This window comes from Balearica regulorum, chromosome 11, assembly GCF_011004875.1.
Source record: "Balearica regulorum gibbericeps isolate bBalReg1 chromosome 11, bBalReg1.pri, whole genome shotgun sequence".
NCBI lineage: Eukaryota > Metazoa > Chordata > Aves > Gruiformes > Gruidae > Balearica > Balearica regulorum.
Window position 1 is genome coordinate 10,839,744 of NC_046194.1, and position 12,488 is coordinate 10,852,231.

Below are 12,488 nucleotides of genomic sequence, written 5' to 3' on the forward strand. Positions count from 1 at the left end.
TGAATTTAAATGTTAGGCAGGCTTATGGTAGGAAGAGAGTAGAGGATGAGAGCTCTCTTAGATTCCTTGAATTGCTTCCCTCCATGAAGGCACCTGCCTGGAAGTCAACTCCCAGCCCCTTTAGCCCTGCTGAATGCCCACATCACTAGGGCAAGATGCCTACAGCTGCCTGAAGGTGCTGGGCACTGTACCTGCCCTGCCACACCCAGGTCTGGGCGCCCCAGTGCAGGTGCAGGTGCCTATGCTGTTTGGGCTCCAGCAGTACCACTCCCAGTAGACAAAATGCTTCTACTCACTGAAGCAAGCTTGAGAAGTGCAGGATATGGATGCCCCTGGCCAGCTGGTCCTGGCCTCCTCTTGAGCTCAATAACCCTGCAGAGTGTTAGGGAGCATTGAAAGCAGGTGGCAGCAACCAGGGATTTATTTATTTTTTCCTTTTAATTGTGAATAGCAGCCAGCACATGCAGTTCACTACAAATGAGTAGGAATTAAACAACTCTTGTGGCAATTAAGTGGGGCATGCAGGTTTTAAGAAGGGGAGCTGCAAGTGGGTAGGGAAAGGCTCCATCAGAGCTGCAGTGGCTAAGGCTCAAGGCCCTTCCATTTGCAGGTGGTAATGAAGCACTAGCAGATACGAGAGCTGGGGGAAGAAGCAGAAGGTCTTAGATCATGGAGTTGTCCCTGAGTTTGTGAGCTGACAAGCAGAATGGGTTGGAGCCAGTGATGCTGGCACTCCAGGGCTGGCAGCAAGGGTGTTTCCCATGTGCGAATGCCCATTGCATGCATGGCTGCCCCATCTGCAGGGCTGCTGGAGGCAAAGGAGGGAGATGACCAAAGACCTTCCTCGTGGAGGACACACTTAAGTCTGCCATGGGGGGAAAAAATAAATTGAATGCTTCTCTTAATTGTTCACTCAGCTCCTTATTAAAGTATTTTCCCCTAACAGGTCTTGTCCTTTGCTTTTGCACTTCCCCCTAAGTGAATGCCCACGTCCCTGCCTGCCCCCACCACAGGACTGAGTGAAAGGAGGAGACATCTCTGGGGCAGGGCAGGTGCGAGCAGTTGGGGTTACAAACTCCTTGTGTGCCCTTCTCCAGTGCTATCCTCCCATCCAAGTCAGCCTCTTCCAGACATGGGTCTCCTGTCTGACCTTGACCCAAAGATGGCTTTGGTGGAGGCTCATGGTAGTGGAGGGGGCCTCACTGGGTGGCCAGTGGGGCTCTGCACACTGCATGGTCCCTGCAGCCAAACTGTGCCATCCTCAGGTGGGAACTGCAATGGGAGAGAGGTTTACAGCTGGGCTGGAGCAGTAATTAGTTATGGTTGCATTACAGGTGCTGGGCACATCTCGTTGATGAAGTGATTCAGAGGTGCCGCAGGGTGGGTAGCCAAGATGGACTTCATGACCTTTTACTCTCATGCAGGAGATACAGGCCACCTGCTTGTTTCTACAAGGCTTATTGCTCTGCTTTGGTGCAGCAATCCCCTACCTCAGCTTCATTCCTGCCCCAGTCCCTCCCCTTGTTCCCACCTCTGCCCTCACTGCTGCAAGATGCCCTCTCCCTATGGATGAGATCCCTCAGCTCCCTGGTCCACACTGGCTGGTACAAGTACAGGTGGACCAGGAGGTACAGCATCTCCCCAGAGCACAGGGCTTGTCAGCCCAGCATCCTCCTGCAGGGCCACCCCATGTGCTCTGGGAGATGGCAGAAGGAGCAGTACAAGATGTGGAAATGATCTTAATTTCTTAAAGCCTGAAGTGTAAAGTTCTTTGTTAATGCCAACACTGCATGCTTTCCTTCCATGCACACAAACACAGTTTTTCATTCATTAAAGTGACTCTGAAAATTTTGCTTTGCATGCAGGCATCCAATCCTTCCTTGCCTTAGTGAGCTCCTGGGGTCTGCAGTGTCCTGTGGGACTGAGCTCTGCATGGTAGAAGCACTTTCTTATGTGTAGCTGTTGGCTTCATCTTGCTCCGTCTTTGGGTCAGTGCCACAGTGCACCCAGGTCCCATAACTGACTGTTTGTCAGCAAGAGCTCCTGGGAGCAGTAGGGTGAGGCTCACCTGCTGAGCTGTTGCCGAGGGCTCAGCAGCAGTGCTGTGCTTGGCTGCTTGAGGCCAGCGTGGTGGGGGCAGGCTCTCTAGACTCGCTTATCTGGGAACATTATGACTGTCCTAAGCGTGCAGCTGGGGAAATTTTCATGTAACATATCTGAGCCACAACACTGCTCCATGGCATTAAGCATGAAGCAGCACGTGATCATACCATCCATCCTGTGATGGAGGTAACCTGAGCAGCTCAGAGGCAATGAAGCACAGGCAGTGCTGGAGATGACAAGCTCTGCACCATGTGGTGGGGACTGTGGGGCTTGGGGACAACACAGCTCCCAGTTATGGGGTGTCTTGTGCCCCCTTCCCTTCGCCCAGAAGCAACTATTTCACTTCATCACTTGGGAGCAAACACTGCAGGAGCACCTCTGTCTGCGGTGGTCAACTGCAGAAGTAATTCTGTATTGTGGTTTAAAGAGCTTAAGAAACAAGGAGCAAGCAGGGGCATTCATCTGACCAGCCATCACGCCCTTCCTCTTCCTACAGCCTTGCTTGTGAGCAGGGCCATGTTGCGCCAGCTGCATGAGGCCAGTAGGAGCCTGCAGATCTTGCGGCCTGAACTGGGGTGTTGAACCACCGCATCTTGTGGCTCAACTTGTGGCCCTCTCCTCCTTCTGTCTCATTCCTTTACCTGTGTCCTGAGGGACCCCTATCACACACCTTTTATTGCTCTTCTACATATTTACATACCATTTCTTCAAATGATTCTTCACCCACCCTCGTGTTTATTACAACCCTTAAGCATTAGGAGGCCAGGTTCAGGTTCTAACTCGTCAGATGTGGGGTTTTGTAATGTTTTTTGTTTCTACCCTTCAATTTGTGTGGGTGACTCTCTTCTGCACTTCTTCCACCCTGGCACTTCTGTTGCAACAGATGAGGGACTGCCTGAGCTGCACTGGGAGCAGGGTCCTTACCCTGCTGCACCAGCAGGCATTTCAGCTCTGCTTTTACCATCCCCTAATGGCAGTGGGCAGAAGGCCCAGGAAAGGCCCTTGGGGTTTCTACACTCCCAATGCACCCATGGCTTACAGGGCAATGGCAGCAACCCCAGGGTGCTGGGCTGGACCGCGCAGTAACATTTCCAGCAAAGCAGGGTGAAAGCTGACGTGGGGATGCAACAGAGAGATTGCTGCCAGGCTGGTGACCATGGTTCAGGTCTGGAAAAATTATTCTATACTCCAGTGCGGATCACAGCTGATGCGAAGCGAACACCTCTTGGTGTCAACCACAAAGCTGCCAGGGCTGCCCACTGCAGTGCTGGGGCTAGAGGAATGGAGCTACACAAGAGCTGCCTGGTGCATCTGGGCATGGGAACGGGGTGAGGGCAGCTGCAGGAGCTGCATGAGGCTGTTGAGCAGAGGATTTCTGTTCCTGCTAGCGCAGGCTGCCGGGGAGCAGCAGGGGCAGCGCGAGCACTCCCCGAAGCCCGCTGTTGGCAAGCGGCTTTCGGATCCGCTGCCCGGAAACTGCCCCGTCCAGTGGAGGCAAGCGCGGCCACGGGGCACGGTGAGCGGCTCCCCCTCAGCCCCCGCGTTCATCGGCGGGGCGGGGCGCGGGGGCTCCGCCGGCGCGGATTGGCCGTCGGGGCGGGGAGGGGAGGAGACGGGGGATGCTTCGCGCCGCCGCAGGTGCCGCGCTCCGCGCTCTCGAGTCGTGCCGGACCGGGCTGAGCCGAGCCGGACCAGGCTGAGCCGAGCCGGACCAGGCTGAGCAGCCCTATGCAGTGGAGCGGGACGGAACCGCTGCCCCGCGCCCCGCGCCGGGAGCGGCCCTGGGACTGAGCGGCGCTGCGGACGATGTCGCGGCGCGCCCCTGCGGAGATCACCGCGCTGTAACACCACCACGCCCCCCCCCCTTCCTCCTCCCGCTCCCGCCCGCGGGGCCGGGGGCGCCGAGGGGGCGAGGAGGCGGCAGCGCGCCTTGCGCGGGGCGGGGGCCGCTGCCGCCCCCCGAGCATCCCTCCCTCCGCGCCGCCTCCCTTCCTCCCTCCCTGCCGGCTCTATGGTGTGAGGGCAGCGATGCACAAGCACCACCACTGCTGCAAGTGCCCCGAGTGCTACGAGGTGACGCGGATGGCGGCCCTGCGGCGCATGGAGCCTCCCTCCTACGGCGAGTGGCAGCACGAGCAGTACGGCTACGGCGGGTACGGCTCGCAGACCCTGCCCGCGCACGGGGGTGCCGCGCCCGCCGCCCGCGGCAAGACCAAGCTGGGGCCCCCCGCCCGCGACCCCGCCGCGCTGAAGCCGCCGCCGCCGCCGCCGGGGAAGAGCGCACCCAAGGTGAACGGGAGCGGCCCGGGCTGGTGGCCCGAGTGCACGTGTTCGAGCCGCGACTGGTACGAGCAGGTACGGGCCAGCCCCGAGCAGCGGCTCCCCGGTGAGGGACGGGATGGGACGGGGCGGGCGGCTGATGGGTGTAACCTGGGGAGAGTGGCAGGGTCGTGGCAGGGTGCAGCGTTACCCCGGGAGTGGATGCTGGCGTTGCTGGGACTGGACGCTGGCGCTGTTGCGGTTGGCCATCATCGTTGCTTGGGCTGGCTGCCGGCATCGCTCGGGTTGGCATTGCCGTTGCTCAGTCTGGCCCCTGCAGTCCTGCCCAGCGTAGGAGCTCTGCATTGGAGCAGTCTCCCGGGGGCCAAGCTGGGCCAGCTGGGTCTAGCTCGGCACAAGGTGGGCATCGGGCGTGATATTTTTTGGACACCCCACCCGAGGTCCTCATCCCTTACAGTGCCATTGCCTGAAGCGCCAGCATTGTGGAGGCCATCCCATCATACTGCGTTTAACAGGTGTGGGGCATGCTGCCTGCTGGGCAGCCTCATGGGCTTGCAGTGCTGCTTGTCAACGCTCCGAAACTGGCACCTGCTCTCCATTGAGTTGTGGTTTCCTTGCTCTGCTGCTACGTCCCTGTTCCCCAAGATTATTATGTAACCCTGCTCTGGTCGCTGGCATGCTGTGTGCTTTCTGCCCCATTTCACTGCCTCCATTTCTTCCCACACACATTAATTTTATTAGTGTTCTCCTCCAGGACCTGTTCTTAGGCTGTGTCTCTCTTTCTCCCCTAAATGGAGAGACCAGTCTTGTTTTGAACCACAAGCCAGCTTAGAAAATGGTTGGAGCTGTTTGCAAAGCATTAAAATGGAGGCTAGACCCTGCCTGAAAAACAATTTACCCTGCTTTAGAGAAAGGCATTTCAATTTGCTGCTTCTGCCTCTTTCATTCATTATCTTCAAACCTCATATGATTTCTTATTGATCCTTCTAATTATTATTTCAAGACACTGTAGCAGGCAGACACACGGGAATCAGTGGGAATTATCTCCTCCTTTCCCCTCAGAAAACACAACCCTCCTTTTCCCTTCCCCTGTATTTTCTTCATTTCTCAGTCTGTAGCTCTGGTTGAAATAAATAGATTCAAAGCTGATATGCTCAGATGATGTTTACAGAAAGCACCCAAAAACCCAGCCACCTTCCTATCAGCCTGGTCCTGCTTTCTGTCTCTTTCTCTGCCACTCTTTGCATCAAAATCAGTCTCGGCTCGCTCTCGCCTGCTGATTCCTGGCAAGCATTCTTCCATCTTTCCTTTGCTATTGCTTTCCTTCCCCACTATCTAGAGCAGCAAGCTCAGGGAGCTGGGTAGGAGCAGGGAATTGATGTATGTCTGGTCCCTACTTTCCACTCCTGCTTGCATGAAAGGTCCGGTCCAGGGTTCCTGGTAAGACAATTGCAAGCAGGCTGGGAAGGAAGCGATGCCAGATGCATTGCTGCTGTGGCAGGCTGGGCAGGGGAGCCTTTCATGTTTTTGCAACGGTGGAAGAGAAATCATTGTCTCTTTGTGGTGCTGCCATGGAGCCCTGGGGCTTGGGCTGCTCTGAAAGTCCACGTTGGGAATCTCTGCTCAGCCTTAGCCTTTCAGAAGATGAAAGAAAAAATAAAAATCAAAAGCTCCTCGCGGCATTGCAAGCGACAGAGGATGCCAGTGTGTGAGATTACATGAGCATAGCGGGGTCTGCATGTAGAATGTGACACGTGCAGTATGTGCCCTGTCTGTATCAGACCAGGCAGGATTGCTCCCTGATGTGAAGCAAATGCAATGAGTAAAGCTTTGCAGCAAATACCTCAGCAATGCTCCCCTTCTGATCCAAGGGTGCAAAGTGCCTGAGCCACCAGGAATCCATGTTCTTCCCAGTCCAGTGGTGGACAGAGGGACGAAAGGTGGTAAAATGGAAACAGCTAGGCATGGCTTGTGCCCAGGCAGATGGGTTTGGCTCTGGGAGGCTGGGAGATGTCAGGCTCTGGGTAGATTTGGCTGGATGCTGCAGATGCAAAGCTGGTCTCTGTCCTCAAGAGCCTCAGCTAGAGGCAGGGCTGCCATTTTTCAGGGCTGCCCCTTTAAATGAGCTGCCTGTCCCTGGAAGCACTTCCAACAGCAGAGGCGGGAAGGGGTGTGCAGGCCAGGAGGCTTCCCCAGGAAAGCAGGAACTGTTCACCTCCTGGAGAGCTTCACCACCTCTCGGTTAAGTCTTTTCTCTCCACTTGCTTCTTGACACGAGCAGAGGAGAGTGCATGCCGCCTGTGTGCACTGGCATGGCCGTGGATGCTCTGACATTGGAAACATGCTCACGACTGCCTATGGTGGTATATGTTCTCTGACATCGTGCGTACTCACAGACCTTGTGCACAGCTCCATGGCATGTGAGATGTGCCCACATGTGCTGCCCAACACACGGCACAGTCCCAATGTCAACCCGCACCTCCTCCCACTTCCAGTGCCCCATTGGTTCTCTTCTCCTGCCTCTCTCCTTCTCTAGGACGCAAATTAGCTTGCTCAGGCAATGCCAGTAACTGAGAACCCCTAATCCTGACCATACAGGGGGAGGAAATATCTGAGTGCTGGGTTTCTCATTTCTTTTTTTCTGTCCCTCAGGGAAGGTCCGACCCTGTGACGTAGTTCACCCAAGGTTCCTGGTGCCAGGCATGGTGGCCAGGGCAGGGCCCCCCTTGAGGGTCCCAAGGGTCTCACCAGTGTTTTCGCGTGCATTTGGGGTGGTTGGGGCACGGGCAACTCCTCTCATGGCTGGGGAAGGGGCCAGGAGCATTTCAGGTCCCCAGCATGTGGTTGGGAAGTGCCCTCCACCCCCAGGGCTGCCCCAGGATTGCTGGCCCTGCTTGTCCAGAAATGCAATGTCCCGCTGTCCCCTCTTCCTGTGGCCTCCTCTTGAGGAGTCAGGGGGTGCAGGGAGGGGGTTAGAGCAGGATCACAATGAGTCCCTGACCACCTGCAAGTGCCCGGAGCATGCCAGGCTTGCATGGCCCTCACCCCCAGCAGAGGTGTTTCATGGCCAGGCAAGTGGAGGAGAGGGACAAGTCCTCCCTGATTGTCTTTGGCAGTAAGTGTTTCACTGAAGGCGATGTTTTTCCATGGACAAACATTGCTTGTTATTGTTCCTCCCATGCACTGGGGAATTACCTGAAGCTCTGGTGAGCACAGGGCAGCTTATCTTGGTGGAAGCACCAGCCTTCACTGAGCATTCAGATGCTGATGGATTTGGGGCTCCTGGCTCCTGGGGCACGGATGACAGGGGGAAGAAAGAGCCTTGGGGAGGCTGTGGGGTTCAAGGCTGGGTTTCTGAGCGACGAGCCAGCATGGCTGGAAGGAAGGAGGGAAACCACCAAGGGGGCAGGCAGGAAGCCAAATGCAGGTTGCTTCATGGGAAATGGCTGAAGCCCCAGATGTTCCCTGGGGAGGTGTGAGGGAGGGTGACAGGTACGGGGTACTGGGGACACGGAGGCAATGGAGGTGGTGAGGTTGGCAGGGTGATGTTGCTATGGCTACTCCTGTGCTATTCATAGAAGAAATTAGCTAAATCTTTGCACTGGAAGGTGGAGGATGAGAGAGGAGGAAGGAGTTCTCCGCATTTGGAGGGAAGGAGAGAAGCCAAAACAGGAAGGGGGTGAAGTTTTCCTCCTTTGCTCTGTGCCTGTGCTGTGGAGGGGCATTTGGGGGAAGCACTGCTGCCTGACCTGCCCAGCCCAGCACTGACAGAGCACTGGAGGACACGGGCAGAGAGGAGCTGCCCGGTGGGAAAGCCTCCCCACAGAGTGTCCATGCAGAGCCCCACATGGCAGGACAAGCTCTGCATCACTCCAGGAGCACAGGATACATTCTTTTAATTAAAGACAGCCAATCTGTGAAAGGTATTTTTGGCAACCTAAACGTAGATACAACTGTAGTGAAAGGCCCTTCGCATCTGGCTCCATCACTGAACGTGGTGCTTGTCTGTTCCTGACCCCATGCATCTGAGTGGCCCCTGATGGTTGCTGGTGGTCCCCCTGACCTCCCTCCACCTCCAGCATCTCTTTCAGCATGTCCTCCTGCCAATTGGAGTCCCAGGAGGGTCTTCCCTCTCCACCACTCCTCATTGCACTCCACTCCCTCATTGTGAGAGTTTGATTCCCATCCCACAGACCTGTTTGTCACCTCCTCACTCATGATGTGTAAATCTGTGTGTCTGTTCCTAATATATCTCTCTCCATCTGATTTTACCTCTCGGCTTATTTCTTGGGCTTCTCTGTCTGGTGATCCTGCTGTCATCACCCAGTTGAGTTGCTAAAACCAGGTGCTGAGCTGCTCTCCTTCCCCCAAACCCAGCCTTTGTGCCTGCTCTTAGCCCCTTGCCCCATGGACCTGGGAGGCAGCTGGTATTTCTGATGGTCTTGACCTTCCTTTCCTGCTGCCTAGCTGGAACCGCTGGAACCAAGGCCCAGTTAATGCTTTATAAATTCATTTGCCCTCCCTGTGTGTCTCCTGGGGAAAATTATGCCCTAACACCCAGATGCCAAGTCAGCCAGTTCCCCTCTCCCACCCCAGGACCATCCCACGTCCTGCTGTCAGCCATCCTGTGGACCGGGCTGAGGAGGGTCAGATGTTCTCAGTGCTCTTTCCCAAAACATATTGAGTTCATTTAGGAGGGGACAGCTGAGGATGTTTGTCTCCTTGGTTTCTTTATTCACCTGTAAGACTTTTCCCCCTTCCCCTGAGCACGTGAATCCCTCAGACAGGGGCTGTGTGCTTGCGCTTGCTGACCCCTCTGACATGTCCCATTAATACAGTAAGGGATAATGTTGGAATTAGAATGGGGAGTTGAAGGACTGAGCTTAGCTCCTCTTTGGACGGATTACCAACTGCTGCCTGCCACCCAGCCCAGATGTGCAGATCGTGGCCTCAGAGCTGCACCTCACTGCTGGTTTTGTGATGTCTAGCTGCCAGAGCGCCCTGGGAGCAGTACAGGGAGCGGCTCTGCAGCTGGTGTCCAAACTGCCCATAGCAGAGATGTAGCTGCTGCTGTAAAGGCAGTGTCTGAAGCCACATAGGTGGGAGAGATCCTATCAGCACAACAGGTGGAAAAAGAAGAAAGTACTTGCCAAAAATGGGAGGACATGGCCCTGCCACATTACCAGAGGAGGAGGAGGAGAGTGCATATAGTGAGGCAGCCAGGGCCAGGCATGGGCAGGTTTCATCAGGGATGTAGCCAATGTGGAAGAAGTGACTCCTTGTGAAGAACCTGGGGGTGGCAGGAAGACCTTCAGCCTCCACCGTGGCAGCACCTGCCCTCAACCCCTGCCAGAGGGATGCTCCCCACACCCCCGTGGCTGACTCTTTCCACCTGACTCTTCCCCCATGGTTTTGGGTGTTATGTGGCTGGGACCTGCCTGAGCCTCATCCTGACCAGTGCTGGGGATTCAGCGGGGATCTGCTGGCTGTCCTCAGGGTGTGCTCAAGGGAGGAGGATCCCACAGATGGTTGCATGAGAGGGAAACCCTGGGGATGGCTGTAACAGAGGTTCCATCCAGGTACCCTGAGTGTGGAGGTGGGTGGGAGGTGGATGCAAAGCAGAAGCCGTCGCACTCCCTGGAGAGCTGCCTCTTTTGGGTAAGCTCTTCAGCATGTCTTATGCTGTGATGGGAGGAAAGGAGCTTCCACTCCTTCCTTAGCTTGCGGATGCTCATTTAGAGAGAGGAAGTCATTAAGACTAATCAGCCCATAATCAGCTGCGGCCATGGCTGTGTGCTGGGCGCCCGCAGCGTACAACCCCAGACAGGATGCTCTCTAAGGGGACTGCGGTTTCTGGGTCCTGGGAGAGAGCAGGTCCAGCACTGGTCTGTGCTGAGGCACAAGGAACTGAGTGTGGTTGGGGCGTGGGGACTCTGCCTGCCATCCCAAACCCTGTGTGCTGGCAGGAGGGGTGGTGTGTCTCTGGCTGAGCATCACATCTGTGATTTGGGAATGGGCATAACCCTCGCTGTAAGGTTGTGCCAGTGCTGTGGATGCAATGGCTGTGCTAATGCTTGCAGCTGGTTTTAACACATGCAAAGATGGCATGATTCAGTGATCCCTCAAGGGCCCTTGTTGCAAATCCAACACTATACTATGAACATATAGCAGGGACTTGGAGATGAAAACTTTCACTACAGCCTTTAACAAGTTCAGAATACCTGAAATTGAAATGAAGTTCACAGTTTAGTCTGCAGAAGCTCACTTGGATGGGGCTCACTGAAGGACTGCTTAGAGAGTGTAATTATTTTTGGGGACATGTGGTGCTCCAAAGTGCCCTGGACCAGGCGCTAAATACCCTCTTGTCACCTTTGTATTAACGGAAATCTAGTTTGAGGTTCTGTTGATGGATCTTGGTTTGCTTTTGTCCCACAAAACCATGTTTCTTAACCCTTTGTAACTAGGTCTGCACTGGAATTTACTGAAGAGAAGAAAACAGGGTATTTGAATCCCAGGGACCAAAGAAATTTTTATTTTAACATCATCCCTTATTCACTCTTTTTTTTCCCCCTGTACATATGTATTTGTTTGAAAGGGGGGAAAAAAGGATGTGAGTCTTTCAGATGATAATAACTCTTCCTGTGAAAAAAGAATTGTGTCAATTTTATTTGGTACCGCCAGGTCAGAGGGAAGCTACCAGAGCCCAGCACCTCTGCAAATTGGGTCACTTATTTTAGCAGGCTGAGCCTGGAACAGGATGTCTAACTTTCAAGTATGAACACACTGGCCTTAATGGTTTCTAAATGGAAACTTAGACTTCACAGATCTTCTGTTTGAGGAAGCTTTCTTCCTTCCCTGCTGAGTGAAGGCTTTTTCCAGTCCGTATTTAAGCTTATGCTTAAAAAAAAAAAAAAAAAAGGCACCAAAACAAAGATTAAACCTTCAGTAGCTGCTTGTATTTGTATTACACTTGGGGCACTTCAGTGGCTTTGCCAAAGATCCTTGTGACCAGGGACCTTTCAAGTCCTGCTATCCTCGTTTCCGGATGGCTGTGGTCCTTTGAGCCAGTGCCAAGATGCAGCCGCGGGGCAGGGGCTCTGCTGCCACAGCCCTGGAGCCTGCTTATGCTGCTAAAGCAGCCCAACTCTGACAGAGGTGGCCTGGAGAGGAGGGATGCTCTTGCCCACAGGCCACCACGCTGGCTGGGAGCCAAGGACAGTGGCATGGGCAGCAGCTGGTGCCTGGATAACCAGCACCGATACAGGGGGTCTGGGCACACGTAAGCTCCGTAGTTGGCCCCAGCATAATTTCCGACGTCACTTATGCCACATTTTGTACTGTGCAGAAGGAAGGCATGGGGTCAAGGTCAGCCTGTCATTCCCCTTTGTGCAGGCACACTGTCAGGTGGTGTGTGTCTCTCCCTGCCCAAACAGTGTCAGCCACCAGGGTTGCTCTTGCAGTGGGTGAGAAAAAAATGCAAAGAGAGTTCTTTTGTCCAGCCCAGTTAAAGGGAAGGGAGACTCATCTCTGGCCATTAAATTTTTCAGTCTCCAGAAGTTTCCAGCCTCCATTTTCTCTTGGTTCCTTTCCCCATCCCATCCCATGGGAGCCCTGAGGGATGCAGCTGTCCCTTGGGGCTCTGCAGCCCTCTGATGTTCCCAAGCACCCTTAGCTCTGGCCGCTGTGTAAAGAGCTCGTGAAGGCAAAAAGAGGTGCTGTGAGAAGGAGACCAGCCTCTGGCAGCAGCGTGGTACCTCTTCCCTTGAGAAGGGAAGGGATGGATTTGTTATTGAGATGTAGGAAAAGCCCTTCATCTTGTGAGCCAGCTGGGAGCCAGGCTTCAGTCCGGGGAAAGGATGTGCCATGCATTCTTTCTTAATGGGAGGTCTGTGAGATGGCTTCCCTGGGCACAGCCAGGTGAAAGCTGAGGGGGTCTGTAGGCATGCAGGCACTGGGCGGGGGTGTGTGTGTGTGTGTGTGTGTGTAGCTCAGAGCAGCCTGGAGGGAAGGTGCCAACACCTCTATGCTCTACACACCTGCCCTCTGGCAGGGACAGAGCTGGGGCTTGTCCCCTCCCTTACCTCGGGCACGGGAAGCCTCAGCAG

The 12,488-nt window shown here is 54.9% G+C and overlaps 1 protein-coding gene across 10 annotated transcripts in view; it reads left to right on the plus strand.

Moving 5' to 3' along the window:
* The window catches only part of DLG3 (discs large MAGUK scaffold protein 3), a 79,131-nt gene that overhangs the window by 21,717 nt on the left and 44,926 nt on the right, over nt 1-12,488 (plus strand). For 3 of the 10 annotated variants that reach the window (XM_075763262.1, XM_075763264.1, XM_075763267.1), the window contains exon 1: nt 3,788-4,458. The exons of 4 other annotated variants lie outside the window; for them this stretch is intronic. In XM_075763262.1, coding sequence (XP_075619377.1) covers nt 4,132-4,458 — 327 coding nt within the window. In that variant the 5' untranslated portion in view covers nt 3,788-4,131. Of the gene's footprint in view, nt 1-3,418; nt 3,620-3,714; nt 4,459-12,488 lie in introns of those variants that run through there. 3 more of the 10 variants (XM_075763268.1, XM_075763266.1, XM_075763265.1) reach the window with 3 other exon arrangements.